General features: G+C 40.5%; 1 protein-coding gene across 7 annotated transcripts in view; it reads right to left on the reverse strand.

Moving 5' to 3' along the window:
- Positions 1-17,803, reverse strand: part of unc13a (unc-13 homolog A (C. elegans)) — an 83,341-nt gene that overhangs the window by 7,417 nt on the left and 58,121 nt on the right. For 6 of the 7 annotated variants that reach the window (XM_088077878.1, XM_088077877.1, XM_088077876.1 and 3 more), the window contains 3 exons: positions 17,176-17,268; positions 15,254-15,413; positions 14,871-15,168 (listed from right to left, as the gene is read on the reverse strand). In XM_088077878.1, coding sequence (XP_087934004.1) covers positions 14,880-15,168; positions 15,254-15,413; positions 17,176-17,268 — 542 coding nt within the window. In that variant the 3' untranslated portion in view covers positions 14,871-14,879. Of the gene's footprint in view, positions 1-9,555; positions 9,659-13,381; positions 15,169-15,253; positions 15,414-17,175; positions 17,269-17,803 lie in introns of those variants that run through there. The other variant, XM_088077872.1, reaches the window with a different exon arrangement.

Below are 17,803 nucleotides of genomic sequence, written 5' to 3' on the forward strand. Positions count from 1 at the left end.
CATGCTATATTTTGATGTTCTTGGCTTTTTCTGCAACTTTCTTTGCTATGGCGTGTTTCAGCACGCTATTTAAGGTTGTTTACAAGTGTTTCCAGCTGTTTTTGGGACGTGTCAAATTTTGACATTTTTGCCATACTATAGTCTTGCTTTTTGGGTGATTTTTTCGACATGCTATATTATGGTGTTTTTGGATGTTTTTGCAACTTTCTTTGCTATTGCGTGTTTCAGTACGCTGTTTAAGATGGTTTACAAGTGTTTCCAGCTGTTTTTGGGATGGGTCGAATTTTGACATTTTTGCCTTACTATAGCCTTGCTTTTTGGGTCATTTTTTCGACATGCTGTATTATGGTGTTTTTGGACGTTTTTGCAACTTTCTATGCTATGGCATGTCTTTGCACTGTATTTTAGGTGGTTTTAAACTGTTTTCAGCTATTTTTGGGAGGGGTCAAGTTTTGACATTTTTGCCTTACTATAGCCTTGCTTTTTGGGTCATTTTTTCGACATGCTATATTTTGATGTTTTTGGCTGTGTTTGCAACTTTCTATGCTATGGCATGTCTTTGCAAGCTATTTTAGATGGTTTTAAACTGTTATCAGCTATTTTTGGGAGGGGTCAAGTTTTGACATTTTTGCCATACTATAGCCTTGCTTTTTGGGTCATTTTTTCGACATGCTATATTTTGATGTTCTTGGCTTTTTTTTGCAACTTTCTTTGCTATGGCGTGTGTCAGCACGCTATTTAAGGTTGTTTACAAGTGTTTCCAGCTGTTTTTGGGACGTGTCAAATTTTGACATTTTTGCCTTACTATAGCCTTGCTTTTTGGGTCATTTTTTCGACATGCTATATTATGGTGTTTTTGGACGTTTTTGCAACTTTCTATGCTATGGCATGTTTTGGCACGCTATTTTAGTTGATTTTATACTGTTTTCAGCTGTTTTTATAATGGGTCGAATTTTGACATTTTTGCCTTACTATAGCCTTGCTTTTTTCGTCAGTTTTTCAACATGCTATGTTATGGTGTTTTTGGACGTTTTTGCAACTTTCTATGCTATGGCATGTCTTTGCACTGTATTTTAGGTGGTTTTATACTGTTCTCAGCTATTTTTGGGAGGGGTCAAGTTTTGACATTTTTGCCTTACTATAGCCTTGCTTTTTGGGTCATTTTTTCGACATGCTATATTTTGATGTTCTTGGCTTTTTTTGCAACTTTCTTTGCTATGGCGTGTTTCAGCACGCTATTTAAGGTTGTTTACAAGTGTTTCCAGCTGTTTTTGGGACGTGTCAAATTTTGACATTTTTGCCATACTATAGCCTTGCTTTTTGGGTCATATTTTCAACATGCTATATTTTGATGTTTTTGGCTGTGTTTGCAACTTTCTTTGCTATTGCGTGTTTCAGTACGCTGTTTAAGATGGTTTACAAGTGTTTCCAGCTGTTTTTGTGATGGGTAGAATTTTGACATTTTTGCCTTACTATAGCCTTGCTTTTTTCGTCAATTTTTCAACATGCTATATTATGGTGTTTTTGGACGTTTTTGCAACTTTCTATGCTATGGCATGTCTTTGCACGGTATTTTAGGTGGTTTTATACTGTTCTCAGCTATTTTTGGGAGGGGTCAAGTTTTGACATTTTTGCCTTACTATAGCCTTGCTTTTTGGGTCATTTTTTCGACATGCTATATTTTGATGTTTTTGGCTGTGTTTGCAACTTTCTATGCTATGGCATGTCTTTGCAAGCTATTTTAGATGGTTTTAAACTGTTATTAGCTATTTTTGGGAGGGGTCAAGTTGTGACATTTTTGCCTTACTATAGCCTTGCTTTTTGGGTCATTTTTTCGACATGCTATATTTTGATGTTCTTGGGTTTTTTTGCAACTTTCTTTGCTATGGCGTGTTTCAGCACGCTATTTAAGGTTGTTTACAAGTGTTTCCAGCTGTTTTTTGGGACGTGTCAAATTTTGACATTTTTGCCATACTATAGCCTTGCGTTTTGGGTCATATTTTCAACATGCTATATTTTGATGTTTTTGGCTGTGTTTGCAACTTTCTTTGCTATTGCGTGTTTCAGTACGCTGTTTAAGATGGTTTACAAGTGTTTCCAGCTGTTTTTGGGATGGGTCGAATTTTGACATTTTTGCCTTACTATAGCCTTGCTTTTTGGGTCATTTTTTCGACATGCTGTATTATGGTGTTTTTGGATGTTTTTGCAACTTTCTATGCTATGGCATGTCTTTGCACTGTATTTTAGTTGATTTTAAACTGTTTTCAGCTATTTTTGGGAGGGGTCAAGTTGTGACATTTTTGCCATACTATAGCCTTGCTTTTTGGGTCATTTTTTCGACATGCTGTATTATGGTGTTTTTGGATGTTTTTGCAACTTTCTATGCTATGGCATGTTTTGGCACGCTATTTTAGTTGATTTTAAACTGTTTTCAGCTGTTTTTAGAATGGGTCGAATTTTGACATTTTTGCCTTACTATAGCCTTGCTTTTTTCGTCAATTTTTCAACATGCTATATTATGGTGTTTTTGGACGTTTTTGCAACTTTCTATGCTATGGCATGTCTTTGCACGGTATTTTAGGTGGTTTTATACTGTTCTCAGCTATTTTTGGGAGGGGTCAAGTTTTGACATTTTTGCCTTACTATAGCCTTGCTTTTTGGGTCATTTTTTCGACATGCTATATTATGGTGTTTTTGGACGTTTTCGCAACTTTCTATGTTATGGCATGTTTTGGCACGCTATTTTAGTTGATTTTAAACTGTTTTCAGCTGTTTTTAGAATGGGTCAAATTTTGACATTTTTGCCTTACTATAGCCTTGCTTTTTGGGTGATTTTTTCGACATGCTATATTATGGTGTTTTTGGATGTTTTTGCAACTTTCTATGCTATGGCATGTCTTTGCACGCTATTAAAGGTGTTTTACAAGTGTTTCCAGCTGTTTTTGGGACGTGTCAAATTTTGACATTTTTGCCTTACTATAGCCTTGCTTTTTGGGTCATTTTTTCGACATGCTGTATTATGGTGTTTTTGGACGTTTTTGCAACTTTCTATGCTATGGCATGTCTTTGCACTGTATTTTAGGTGGTTTTAAACTGTTTTCAGCTATTTTTGGGAGGGGTCAAGTTTTGACATTTTTGCCTTACTATAGCCTTGCTTTTTGGGTCATTTTTTCGACATGCTATATTATGGTGTTTTTGGACGTTTTTGCAACTTTCTATGCTATGGCATGTTTTGGCACGCTATTTTAGTTGATTTTAAACTGTTTTCAGCTGTTTTTATAATGGGTCGAATTTTGACATTTTTGCCTTACTATAGCCTTGCTTTTTTCGTCAATTTTTCAATATGCTATATTATGGTGTTTTTGGACGTTTTTGCAACTTTCTATGCTATGGCATGTCTTTGCACGGTATTTTAGGTGGTTTTATACTGTTCTCAGCTATTTATGGGAGGGGTCAAGTTTTGACATTTTTGCCTTACTATAGCCTTGCTTTTTGGGTCTTTTTTTCGACATGCTATATTTTGATGTTTTTGGCTGTGTTTGCAACTTTCTATGCTATGGCATGTCTTTGCAAGCTATTTTAGATGGTTTTAAACTGTTATCAGCTATTTTTGGGAGGGGTCAAGTTTTGACATTTTTGCCTTACTATAGCCTTGCTTTTTGGGTCATTTTTTCGACATGCTATATTATGGTGTTTTTGGACGTTTTTGCAACTTTCTATGCTATGGCATGTTTTGGCACGCTATTTTAGTTGATTTTATACTGTTTTCAGCTGTTTTTAGAATGGGTCGAATTTTGACATTTTTGCCTTACTATAGCCTTGCTTTTTTCGTCAATTTTTCAACATGCTATATTATGGTGTTTTTGGACGTTTTTGCAACTTTCTATGCTATGGCATGTCTTTGCACGGTATTTTAGGTGGTTTTATACTGTTCTCAGCTGGTGTTTTTGGCTTTCTTTGCAACTTTCTTTGCTATGGCGTGTTTCAACACGCTATTTAAGGTGTTTTACAAGTGTTTCCAGCTGTTTTTGGGATGGGTCGAATTTTGACATTTTTGCCTTACTATAGCCTTGCTTTTTGGGTGATTTTTTCGACATGCTATTTCATGGTGTTTTTGGATGTTTTTGCAACTTTCTATGCTATGGCATGTTTTGGCACGCTATTTCATCCATCCATCCATCCATTTTCTTCCGCTTATCCGGGGTTGGGTCACGGGGGCAGCAGCCTAAGCAGGGAAGGAGGCATCGTAATTAGATGCCCAAGCCACCTCATCTGTCTCTTCTCAATGCGGAGGAGCAGCGGCTCTACTCTGAACTCCTCCCGGATGACCGAGCTTCTCACCCTATCTCTAAGGGAGAGCCCAGCCACCCTACGGAGGAAACTCATTTCGGCCGCTTGTACCCGCGATCTTGTTCTTTCAGTCACTACCCAAAGCTCATGACCATAGGTGAGGGTAGGAACGAAGATTGACTGGTAAATCGAGAGCTTTGCCTTTCGGCTCAGCTCCCTCTTCACCAAGACAGACCGGTGCAGAGTCCGCATTACTGCAGACGCTGCACCGATCCGCCTGTCGATCTCCCGTTCCATCCTTCCCTCACTCGTGAACAAGACCCCGAGGTACTTAAACTCCTCCACTTGGGGCAGGACTTCATCCCCGATCCGGAGGGGGCATGCCACCCTTTTCCGGCTGAGAACCATGGTCTCGGATTTGGAGGTGCTGATTCTCATCCCAGCCGCTTCACACTCGGCTGCAAACCGATCCAGTGAGAGCTGAAGATCGCGGCCCGATGAAGCCAACAGGACCACATCATCTGCAAAGAGCAGAGACCTAATCCTGAGGTCACCAAACCGGACCCCCTCAACACCCTGGCTGCACCTAGAAATTCTGTCCATAAAAGTTATGAACAGAATCGGCGACAAAGGGCAGCCCTGGCGGAGTCCAACCCTCACCGGAAACGAGTTCGACTTACTGCCAGCAATGTGGACCAAGCTCCGGCACCGGTCATACAGGGAACGGACAGCCCGTATCAGGGAGTCCGAAACCCCATATTCCCGGAGAACCCCCCAAGGGACTCCCCGAGGGACACGGTCGAATGCCTTCTCCAAGTCCACAAAGCACATGTGGACTGGTTGGGCAAACTCCCAAGCACTCTCAAGGATCCTGCCAAGGGTCCAGAGCTGGTCCACAGTTCCACGACCGGGACGAAAACCGCATTGCTCCTCCTGAATCCGGGGTTCGACTATCCGGCAGACCCTCCTCTCTAGTACCCCCGAATAGACCTTACCAGGGAGGCTGAGGAGTGTGATCCCCCTGTAGTTGGAACACACCCTCCGGTCCCCCTTCTTGAAAAGAGGGACCACCACCCCAGTCTGCCAGTCCAAGGGCACTGCCCCCAATGTCCACGCAATGTTGCAGAGTCGTGTCAGCCACGACAGCCCCACAACATCCAGGGCCTTGAGGAACTCCGGGCGGACCTCGTCCACCCCCGGGGCCCTGCCACCGAGGAGCTTTTTGACCACCTCGGTAACCTCAGCCCCAGAGATAGAGGAGCCCACCCCCGGATCCCCAGGCCCTGCTTCCCCAACGGAAGGCGTGTCGGTGGGATTGAGGAGGTCTTCGAAGTATTCCTTCCACCGATCCACAACGTCCCGAGTGGAGGTCAGCAGCGCCCCGTCGCCACCATACACAGTGTTGACGGAGTACTGTTTCCCCCTCCTGAGACGCCAGATGGTGGTCCAGAACCTCTTCGAAGCCGTCCGGAAGTCGTTTTCCATGGCCTCGCCGAACTCCTCCCATGCCCGGATTTTCGCCTCGGCGACTGCCGCCGCACTCCACTTGGCCTGTCGGTACCTGTCTGCTGCCTCCGGAGTCCCACAGGGCAAGAAGGCTCGATAGGACTCCTTCTTCAGCTTGACGGCACCCCTTACCGCCGGTGTCCACCAGCGGATTCGGGTGTTGCCGCCCGCACAGGCACCAACCACCTTACGGCCACAGCACCAGTCGGCCGCCTCAGCAATGGAGGCACGGAACACGGCCCACTTGGACTCAATGTCCCCAGCCTCCCCCGGGACATGGTCGAAGCTCTTCCGGAGGTGGGAATTGAAGCTCCTTCTGACGGGAGACTCTGCCAGACGTTCCCAGCAGACCCTCACAGTGCGTTTGGGTCTGCCAGGTCTGACCGGCGTCCTCCCCCACCATCGGAGCCAACTCACCACCAGGTGGTGATCGGTTGACAGCTCTGCCCCTCTCTTCACCCGAGTGTCCAAGACATACGGCCGCAAGTCCAACGATACGACTACAAAGTCGATCATTGAACTGCGGCCTAGGGTGTCCTGATGCCAAGTGCGCATATGGACACCCTTATGCTTGAACATGGTGTTCGTTATGGACAATCTGTGGCGAGCACAGAAGTTCAATAACAAAACACCACTCGGGTTCAGATCGGGGGGGCCATTCCTCCCGATCACGCCCCTCCAGGAATCACTGTCGTTGCCAACGTGAGCGTTGAAGTCCCCCAGCAGAACGAGGGAGTCCCCAGAAGGAGCACTCTCCAGCACCCCGTCTAAGGGTGGATACTCTGAACTGCTGTTTGGACCATAGGCACAAACAACAGTCAGGGTCCGTCCCCCAACCCGAAGGCGGAGGGAGGCTACCCTGTCATTCACCGGCATAAACTCCAACGTACAGGCACCGAGCCGGGGGGCAATAAGTATTGCCACCCCTGCCCGGCGCCTCTCACCAGTGGCAACTCCAGAGTGGAAGAGAGTCCATCCCCTCTCGAGAAGACTGGTTCCGGAGCCCAAGCCGTGCGTCGAGGTGAGGCCGACTATATCTAGTCGGAACTTCTCAACCTTGCGCACCAGCTCAGGCTCCTTCCCCACCAGAGAGGTGACATTCCACGTCCCCAGAGCTAGCTTCTGCAGCCGAGGATCGGACCGCCAAGGTCCCCGCCTTCGGCTGCCGCCCAGCTCACATTGCACCGTCCCCTACGGCCCCTCCTACGGGTGGTGAGCCCACGGGAAGGAGGTCCCATGCCACCTCTTCGGGCTGTGCCCGGCCGGGCCCCATGGGTAAAGGCCCGGCCACCAGGCGCTCGCCATCGAGCCCCACCCCCAGGCCTGGCTCCGGGGGGGGCCCCGGTGACCCGCGTCCGGGCGAGGGGAACTCTGAACCATTGATTGACACCATCATAGGGGTCTTGTGAGCTACACTTTGTCTGGTCCCTCCCCTAGGACCTGTTTGCCATGGGTGACCCTACCAGGGGCATGAAGCCCCCGACAACTGAGCTCCTAGGATCACTGGGACACGCAAACCCCTCCACCACGATAAGGTGGTAGCTCAGGGAAGGGCACGCTATTTTAGGTGGTTTTAAACTGTTTTCAGCTATTTTTGGGAGGGGTCAAGTTTTGACATTTTTGCCTTACTATAGCCTTGCTTTTTGGGTCATTTTTTCGACATGCTATATTTTGATGTTTTTGGCTGTTTTTGCAACTTTCTTTGCTATGGCGTGTTTCGGTACGCTGTTTAAGATGGTTTACAAGTGTTTCCAGCTGTTTTTGGGATGGGTCGAATTTTGACATTTTTGGCTTACTATAGCCTTGCTTTTTGGGTCATTTTTTCAACATGCTATATTATGGTGTTTTTGGACGTTTTTGCAACTTTCTATGCTATGGCATGTTTTGGCACGCTATTTTAGGTGGTTTTGAACTTTTTTCAGCTATTTTTGGGATGGGTTGAATTTTGACATTTTTGCCTTGCTTTTTGGGTCATTTATTCGACATGCTATTTCATGGTGTTTTTGGATGTTTTTGCAACTTTCTTTGCAATGGCATGTTTCAGCACGCTATTTTAGGTGGTTTTAAACTGTTTTCAGCTATTTCTGGGAGGGGTCAGGTTTTGACATTTTTGCCTTACTATAGCCTTGCTTTTTGGGTCATTTTTTCGACATGCTATATTATGGTGTTTTTGGACGTTTTTGCAACTTTCTATGCTATGGCATGTTTTGGCATGCTATTTTAGGTGGTTTTGAACTTTTTTCAGCTATTTTTGGGATGGGTTGAATTTTGACATTTTTGCCTTACTATAGCCTTGCTTTTTTGGTCATTTTTTCGACATGCTATATTTTGTTGTTTTTGGCTGTTTTTGCAACTTTTTTTGCTATGACGTGTTTCAGCACGCTATTTTAGGTGGTTTTAAACTGTTTTCAGCTATTTTTGGGAGGGGTCAAGTTTTGACATTTTTGCCTTACTATAGCCTTGCTTTTTGGGTAATTTTTTCGACATGCTATTTCATGGTATTTTTGGACGTTTTTGCAACTTTCTATGCTATGGCATGTTTTGGCACGCTATTTTAGTTGATTTTCAACTGTTTTCAGCTGTTTTTGGGATGGGTAGAATTTTGACATTTTTGCCTTACTATAGCCTTGCTTTTTGGGTCATTTTTTCGATATGCTATATTTTGATGTTTTTGGCTGTGTTTGCAATTTTCTATGCTATGGCATGTCTTTGCATGCTATTGAAGGTGGTTTACAAGTGTTTCCAGCTGTTTTTGGGATGGGTCGAATTTTGACATTTTTGCCTTACTATAGCCTTGCTTTTTGGGTCATTTGTTGAAAATATATGTTGAAAAATGTCGAAATATGACATGTCCCAAAAACAGTTCAAAAACACATATAATAGTCTGCCAAGAAATGTCGTAGCACAGAATATTGCAAAAATTGCCAGAAACACCATAAGAAAGCATGTTGAAAAATGGACAAAAATGCCATACTATAGTTTGGTGAAATATGACATTTCCTAAAACAGTTGAAACTGCTAAAAAAGTGTGCTGAGACATGCTATAGCATAGGATCTAGCATAGAAAATAGATACTGCCAAAAACACCATAATATAGAATGTCAAAAAAACAACAGAAAACACCATAGTATAGTATGATGAAAAATGTCAAAATATGACATGTCCCAAAAAAAGGCTGAAACCCGCCTAAAAAAAGCACGCCAAGACATGTCATGGCATAGATTGTTGCAAAAACTGCCAAAAACACCATAATAGAGCATGTCTGAAGGATTTGCTGCAGCGCTTAAGTCTGCAGACAGGGGGAGCTGTGGCTACACTAGAGCCTCTCACCCAGACTGTTAGCTGGTGCAGGCTGGGATAAAGACTGAGGTGGACACACAGGCTCTTGCTAAGACCTGCACTGCCCTGTCCAGCCAGCAGGTGAGTCTCTCTCTGTCTGCAATCTAGCTAAATGAGATTACACATTGTTGTGCAAGTAAATTGTAAAAACTTGTTGGTTTCTGTGTTATTACACAGATTGTGAAGATCCTGACTCTCTACACTCTCAACAGTGACCTTGATGAAAGAGTCACACTGAATTTCACTGTCCAATTACTGTTTGCAGCTGTAACTATTTTAATGTGTTAATCAGTTAAAGGATTGTGTCTCATGTGAGTGATCATTGTCTTTGCTATTCTAGGGGCTTCTTAAAGGATGGTCTGCCTCTACAGCTCCTAATGGATATGCAGTGAGTGTTTACTGTCACATTTCACTACTCACCTCCTGCTGTCCTCCACGCTGAGCAGTTAGTCATCCCAAACTCGCTGAAAATCTCCTTTCAATGCAGAGCCTAGAACAGGATGCCTTGCTTCTACAGAGCAACCTATTGGATTTACAAAGATTTGGATTAAACTGGGCAGTTATATAAGAAATAGCAACAGTGCAACACTATCTTATTACAGTTTGACAATCAAGAAATAAGCTAAATCCTTTTTTCCATATTTTATTGGAAGCAGAAACACAATGAGACTGCAGTCCCAGTAACCTCAACCCCCAATAAGAACAACCAGAATAAAAAAAACACAAAAAATTAGAAACATCTTGTGTATAAAAAAATTCTCATGCGAGTACTTTGTACCACTACACATTATCAGTAATACATATTTATATATTCACAAACATTTGAAAAATAGAAAACAATAATGAAATATCAAAATAAAAGTAGACGACAATTGGCAATTAACATCAAATAATTATGCGTGCTGGCACAGTACATTTTTTTCTTTTTGTTTTATTGTTCCTATCATGCACCTTTTCTGGAAGTACAGGACCGGCATCGCTGTGCAGCTGTCTGAGTGGTCAGCTAGACAGAACAGATCATGCATGTCTGTCCGCTCTTTGTCTATGTGCTTTTCAATGTGCTTCTACATTAATCCCTGTCCTTAACTTCTGTGTGCATTCCCAGTCCACATGCCAGTCCAATACCCCTACACTCAAACTGAGCCTCTGTATGTCTTAAGTATCATTGTCAACAGCAATAAATAACGATTTTTTTTCGTGGCATTTCCAGCTATGACAGTTGTGCACCTGCTATTTAAAGTTATTAAATGATGGTGCAGATGTTCCCTTGATTAAAAAGACCTTGTACACACCAGAGCTTGACAACGAGTTTAGATTTAGTTTACTTCGATGGGTAGTTCTTCTTTTATATCTACATGGAGGTTTGTAATCCCACTGTAAAAGTATGAAGTCAACAGTGTGTTTATTTAGCTTTAAAATCCTATTAATGAATACATCAAAGCTCAAATGACTATTTGTAAATTAATTACCCACCCTGTGCAACTTAGGCTAGGGGAATAAAATATTGTTTTTCATATGTGATGTATCATCACATACAACATGTCATCAAAAATCATGTAAGAGCACGCAGCAGTATAGCAATCATGAAAAAAAGTCATAGTATATTACGTCTCTTAATATCATGAAAAAACATAAAAGTATAGTATGTCATCAAAAATCATGATAAAACTAGTATGTAATGTGCAATTTTTTGGAAAAAAAACCAAACAAAACAAAAATGACATAGTATAGTACTTTGTACAAAATCATGGAAAAACATCAATCAGAGTTTGTTCAAAAGTCATAAAATTGTTATTGTATAGTGTAAGGTAAAAAATCCTGAAAAAAATGTCGTGTGGCGTCTAAAATCCCGAAAAAAACACCATCGTATAGTATGTCCTTGAAACTGATGATAAAACATCATTGTATATTATGTTTGTTAAAAATCATAAATAAACGCCATAGTATATTGTCCGAAATCATGAAAAATTAGCATAGTGAAGTATGACATCCAAAATAATTTTTAAAAAGGAATATGTTGTCGAAAATAAAAACAACAAACAAACAAATAAATAAAGTAGCGTGTTAGGAAAAACTGTAATGTTTTTGCATGAGAAATGATGCAAAAACGTCATAGAATAGTTCATTAAAAAATAATGGACGTCTTCATAGTAAAGTATGTCACCAATAATCATGACAAAATAATGTCTGGGAGTATTTGACTGGATAAATGACTCAAATTATGATTTACAAGTCAAGCTGTGTGAGCAGATGTTTAGCAATGGTTTTGCAGAGTAATTAACATAGAGATAGTCATTTGTGGGGTGAAGTATTCCTTTAAATGATCAGATTTGCACAAGTCTTGTTACTCAGCTAAAGTGTGTACATGGCCTTCCTATATCTTTCACTAATAGCTACATATCCAGATTGGGCACCCACCCACAAATAATCTTCAACTGCCCAGTCACCCAGAGCAAAAAAAGAAAAAAAAATTCAAGTCTACAAAAGAGCAGCAAACTTCACTTCACATAGTCTGACATGTGTTTGTTACATCCGAGCTATTTACAACGCCAAAAGACAACAATCGATCACTCTGGTTCCACATCATTTTTCTCAGCGCTGAAAAGCTGTACAAACAAATTCCAGTCTCTAATCAGCTCTACTACAGCTGTGATATTTGGCCCATTACAATAGAGACAGCATGTACAACATATCAGACAAACACTTGTGCTGATATAAGAAGAATAATCCACAATGTAAACATTATAAGACTGCTTCAAAAATGACTCATCTACATAGATTTTTATAGATAAGATGCATAGAGTTCAGTTCTTACACCTTGTTCAAAAGAGGGGACTTGTTAAATTATTCATTTACAAGTAAATGTTTTTTTGGGGGGGGGAGAAAAAAGCAGAAGTCATTAAAAAAAAAAACCCCAAAAAAAACACCCTGTCATTATTAAACTTAAACTTCTTTTTTCACCTAGATAAGTTTTTTGTTCACGACTAATACCTCTTTTATAGATAAATAAACCGTCAATCTTTAAAAAAAAAAAAAAACAGCATTCATGAAAATAGAAACTGAATCAAGAGACATGCTAGAAAGTCAGTCAATTCAAGACATTTAGTTTCACATTAATCTCTAGATTAAAGAAAAGAATTTAACTGCAGGATGATTTGAAGCCTCAGTGAGTAATTCTTGCCATTCCATAAACATTTACTGAAAAACAAAAAAAACATATCAGAGTATAAACGTGTTATTTTGGGTGCATTAAAGACCCTGTGCTTCTAAATCTTCACACTACATATCTACTAAGCTGTAGGCCCTCTTTTAAATGTCAGTGCCAGACCTGGTGTGGTCTGGACCTGCAGCCCTTTAGCAGAGGTCTGACTTCTCCGTACCAGAGATCAGGGTTACAGCACCTGCAGCTGGATCATTGGAGATCACAGGTGGTAAATCATTACTGATTTATGCTCTCCCTGGGGTGCAGTAAGATATTTCTGCCTCAGAGCATGTTACCTTTGCAAAACAGGATCTCAGGTTTTTATGATCTCCTCACATGCAGGTTTTGATTTGGCAATTCTTTTCTTTCTTTTTTTTTTTTTAAAGAGAAGGGAGTGGCAGTTTTTCTTCCTCTATCACACCCAGAACAGGGCTGTTGGGAATGTTTACAGTAACAACAGAAATGATGGAAATAAGCATCAGAAGATATAAGATGCATCCTCCCCAGAGTAAAAGACACTTCCTCCAAAATCTAATTGTGAATACAAACGACCCCCCTCTGTGTGATGTTCTTTGCTCGTGATGGCTTTCTGTGATTACATTTGCAGGTAACAGGCAACACGGGCGGCTACATGAGGTCAACATTAGAACGTCTTACAAACACACTCGCACATTACGAGCTCCACACGCGCTCAGATTATACATTCTCACACACATATACTCTGATGAATCACAGTGCTTTTCATCAGATTACTCTCCCTGTAATGTCGCTATATAGGAGACAAACATACCGTACGAGGGTCAACAAGACAGAAGGCATTAAGGTTGTCAGGCAGTGTGCTCTGTTACAGGGTAGACAAACATAAAGACGAGGACAATCTTTCAAGGACCTCACGTCCGTCATCCTGTATATAACTTTACATGTCCTTCGTATATTATATATATATTATGTTATATAGAATTATTTAAATAGAAATATAATTTGGAAGAAAGCAGTAAATAAATATTTAAAATTATCTTAACTAAATAGTGCTTTGTTCCCCACCTGATATCTGGAATGTTTGAGGCCTTGCAGCCGTTGTTGTTGTTGTAAATGGGTCAGTTGGACAGTTGGTCCTGTTGTGCTTAGGGCTGGTCTTGGCATATTTCAGCAATTATCCGTTGGCACTTGCCATCCCTTCTCTGAGCATGTGCAGGCCAGAGAAGGGACGAGAGGAAGCCAAATTATTAAAGGCTAGAAAATATTTCAGTAACTCTTTCTATAGAGACCACATCTATAATGTGATTCATAGTGCATTATAATGCATTCATAAAGCTTTCTGTCATGCTTTATGACTACACCTATAAACATTCATAATGCTTTCTGATGCACTACATCAGCAGTCGTAATACATTATAGATGTGACTTATAATATATTATAAGCCACTACAGGAAAGCCGTGTTATTTTGTGTCGCTGCATTTTGTAAAGTGAGAAGTGATAATAGCAGCACATAATGCATAATGTTTTTATTTGCTGCACAGTTGTTGATCATTGTTTGTGACAAAATCCAAACTTGTTCTCATCTCCTAGCGGTGTATTTGAATAAAGCTTGAAAAAAATGTATATAGCCTTTTTCTTACTTCCAATATATCTTGTAAGTTTATACCTTCAGGTTTCATTTCTAAAGCAGCAAATTTCAGTTGTGATTCTCTGCATTTTAGCATCTTAATCACTTATAATGCAGCACAAAATCTTCTAAATGCATCCAAATGCATCACACTTTACTTCCCAGCTACAATGAAATGTTATGAAGAAGCAAGCATTATTATAATGCAACAATATGTAACTCACTTTACTTAACATATACAATGATAGCATATGATAATGCATGGCTTATTATAGCATACCATGAGTCCTTACTATAGTTGATCGTTGATGTGTGTAGGTAATCATAATGCATTATGAGCACCATTAGTCAAACTGTCTTTAATAACTAGTCAAGAGCATCTATAAGACACTTAATTCTTATAATTCATTTTAAGTTGCATCTATAATGTGACTTGTGACTGTTGATATAGTGCATCAGAAAGCATTATGTATGTTTATGAGTGTAGTGATGAAGCATTATTATTTCATTATAATGCACTATGAGTGGCCTCATAATACAGTATAGATGTGGTCTTCGTAGAAAGTGTTAATGATATTTCTCACCTTAACCAGTCAAACGAGGTGTGGGTGTGTATGGCATGACTTACCTCTATGGACAGAGATAAGTAGGTGTATGCTCTGTGATTAAACTCTATGTTTCATTCGTCAAGAGGATGGCTGTTAAAATCTGCAACGATAAAGACACTGGTGATTTTTTAATTAGTAATGATTTGTTTAGCACTTTCCACTGAAATGAATGTATAAACAGCACTGGATGTGTGGTGTCTTATCTGTGCTTTTGCAACATTGGATCATCAGGGCAGTGGCTAGCGGTGGCTCAGGAGAGCTCCGGGGCAGTAGGTGGCGACGTCTGATGAGCTTCAGACGGGTCATTTTGATTTCTATTATGTCTCTTAGCTGCGGCCCTCCTCTGCAGAGCGCTGGTCCGACTTGAGCTTGACAAACTCCTTGGCCACGTCATCGTTGTTGCGTTGGGAGAGGATGCGCAGGACGGTGAGGCCCGTCTCGTCCATGTGGATGCGTTTACCCAGTGGCAGCCAGCAGGCGACACTGCCCTTGGAGGCCACGTCCTTCAGCTGCAGGACTGCCATCCCCACGGTGCGGTCCTCTCGCGCAAAGCAGTAGTCCTTCACACAAACCTGTAGCTCGTAGCACTCAGGGCCCACCTCGCTACTCAGGGTGCTGCAAAGGAGAGAGTTAAAACAATCAATTCACACATTTTCTACAACCTTAAAACAAAACAAACATTTTCAGTATGATTACTCACAAAGTGAAGGTTTCATTGTATTTGGGGGCCCAACTGTTGTTCTTGGATTTTGTGGCGTACTTCCTCTTCTTGTCGCTGAGGTGAGGGCCGATGATATACACCTCCACAAATGGCCGGAATATTCCCTGCGTCTGCCACCTCAGGTCATTGGCAGCCACCACTGAGACAGAGGGTGAAATGGAAGGAGAGAGAGTGGGAAGGTGTGGATGAGAGAGAGAAATAGAGATTCGTGTGGAGAAAATGTGTGAAAATGTGAAGTGGTGAGAAAAATTCAGAACAAGAAAATACTGGCTTTCCCTCAGGTCTCATATTCAGTTCTTAGTTGGGACAGTGACGGGGGAGAATTGGGATTTTATTTTTTTCATTACAGTAATGTTTTTCTTTAGATGGTGGAAAACAGTCAGGCATTAGCTTTTATGTCTATGCCATGGCAATAAAATACATATTTGTATATTTTTCTACTGCATGGGCTTTTTTACTTTGACATTTAATAAATAAAAATGTTTAACTAACTGAAAAGCTTGCACTAATTGTCTTATATCTTTGGTTTTATCACATACTATACAATGACATTTGAAACATATAAACTCTGTTTTATGACACAATGCCACGATTTTAAAAATGCAATACTATGACTTTGTTTAAATTGCTAGACTGAGACTTGATTTAAGCTATACTAAACTATAACATTTTTTAATAACTATAGAATGACTTTTTTCATGATGTTTGACAACATGCTATACTATGACTTTTTTTCCCAAGATTTTGAATAACATACTAAACTATGGTGTTTTTTCATGATATTGGACAACATATTACATTATGTTGTTTTTTCATAATTTTGTACAACATCCTATACTAGGACAGGTTTTTTGTGATTTTTGAAGACGTACTATATTAGGACGTTTTTTCATGATATTGGACAGCATACTTTACCATATAATTTTTTTCATGATTTTTGATGAGATAGCATGTGTTTTCCATAATTTTTGATATACAATGTTTTGATTTTTTTTTTATGTTTGTTAGGTATATACAATATACTATGAAGTTTTTTCATGATTTTGGACGATGTTCTATACTATGACATTTTTTCAGGATTTTGAACAACATAGTATACAAGGACAATTTTTCATAATTTTGGACAATGTTCTATACTATGATGTATTTTCATGATTTTGGATGACATACAATATGTTATGAAGTTTCTTCATGATTTTTGATGGCATACTATGCTATGAATTTTTTCATGATTTTGGATGCCATACATTACTATGCAATTTCTTCTAAAGATTATTTTTTGGCATTTTAGCCTTTATTAGACAGGACAGATCAATAGTGTGAAAGGTGGAAAGAGAATGGGGATGACATGCAGCAAAGGGCCTTGAGTGGGAGTTGAACCTGAGGCTGCTGTGGTAAGGGCACTGCCTTTATTCATGGGCTGCCTGCTTTATCCACTCAGCCACTGATGCCCCTCTTCACATGTTTGTGAAGAGGGGCATGTATGTTTGTACATGTATGTTTGACAACATACTATAGTATGACATTGTTTCATGATTTTTTTGATGACATACTATACCATGCCTTTTTAAAATCCCCACTTTTTAAAGGTGGACACCCAAGATTAGTGTCACCAATTCAGTATCGGACCAAATGTCTCCCCTTCATTTCCTGAGTTACGGTATTTAGTAATGGCCAAAAAAGTGTTTTTGCAGAACATTATGATGTCACAGTGAAGTTGACCTTTACCCTTTTGCATATCAAATATTGTCACTGCATCATCTTATCCTATTTGACATTTCTGTGAAATTTTGTCATAACTAGCAAATTAATTCCTGAGTTGTGATCAACAAAGTCAAAACATAATGCCTCCATCCACAGTTGTCCTGGGAACAGAGACATAAAAATGTCTTTTCTTTCACCTTTCACTGTGACCTTGTGCTCTCCAGTGTTGGGGTGAGTAAAGATCTCCACATGGATGGACACCTCTCCCACGGCATCGTCCACTCCAGAGCCTGATGGGACAGACAAAGAGTCATCAGCACGTTAATGCCTTTGAATGTGGAAACAGGGACACTTGGATTTCCTATCACAGACCAAACACTCACACAAACCACTGTGCCCAAATTGCCTTCCTCATTTCGAAAGGTAACAGACCAATTCCATTTCAATTTCAGAAACTGACTATTGAAATGAATTTGACTATAACCTTTTACACAGAATACTGACTGGGCTAAAATCTATTTATACCAAACTAATCACTGTATAGCAGGAGGACTTAAAATAAGGCGCAGTGATCTGCTTGTGCATATGTTGTAGTCTGAAAGTGGGCAATCAGACAGAGCTGCTATGAGTGGGCATATGTTTTTAACATAGGTAGTACTGCCATTATCTGTAATGCAGTATAACCATAATACTGTGATGAAACATCTCTCCAGTTTTCTACTGACCTGAAATAACTGTTTTAATTCCTTTAGCGATGCACTCTGAATAATGATTAGACATCGACTGAATAGCCTTTGTACAGATTCAGCAATTGAGAGGTAATAA

This window comes from Plectropomus leopardus, chromosome 5 (genome assembly GCF_026936395.1).
Source record: "Plectropomus leopardus strain MGB_pleo_1.0 chromosome 5, ASM2693639v1, whole genome shotgun sequence".
NCBI classification, from domain to species: domain Eukaryota; kingdom Metazoa; phylum Chordata; class Actinopteri; order Perciformes; family Serranidae; genus Plectropomus; species Plectropomus leopardus.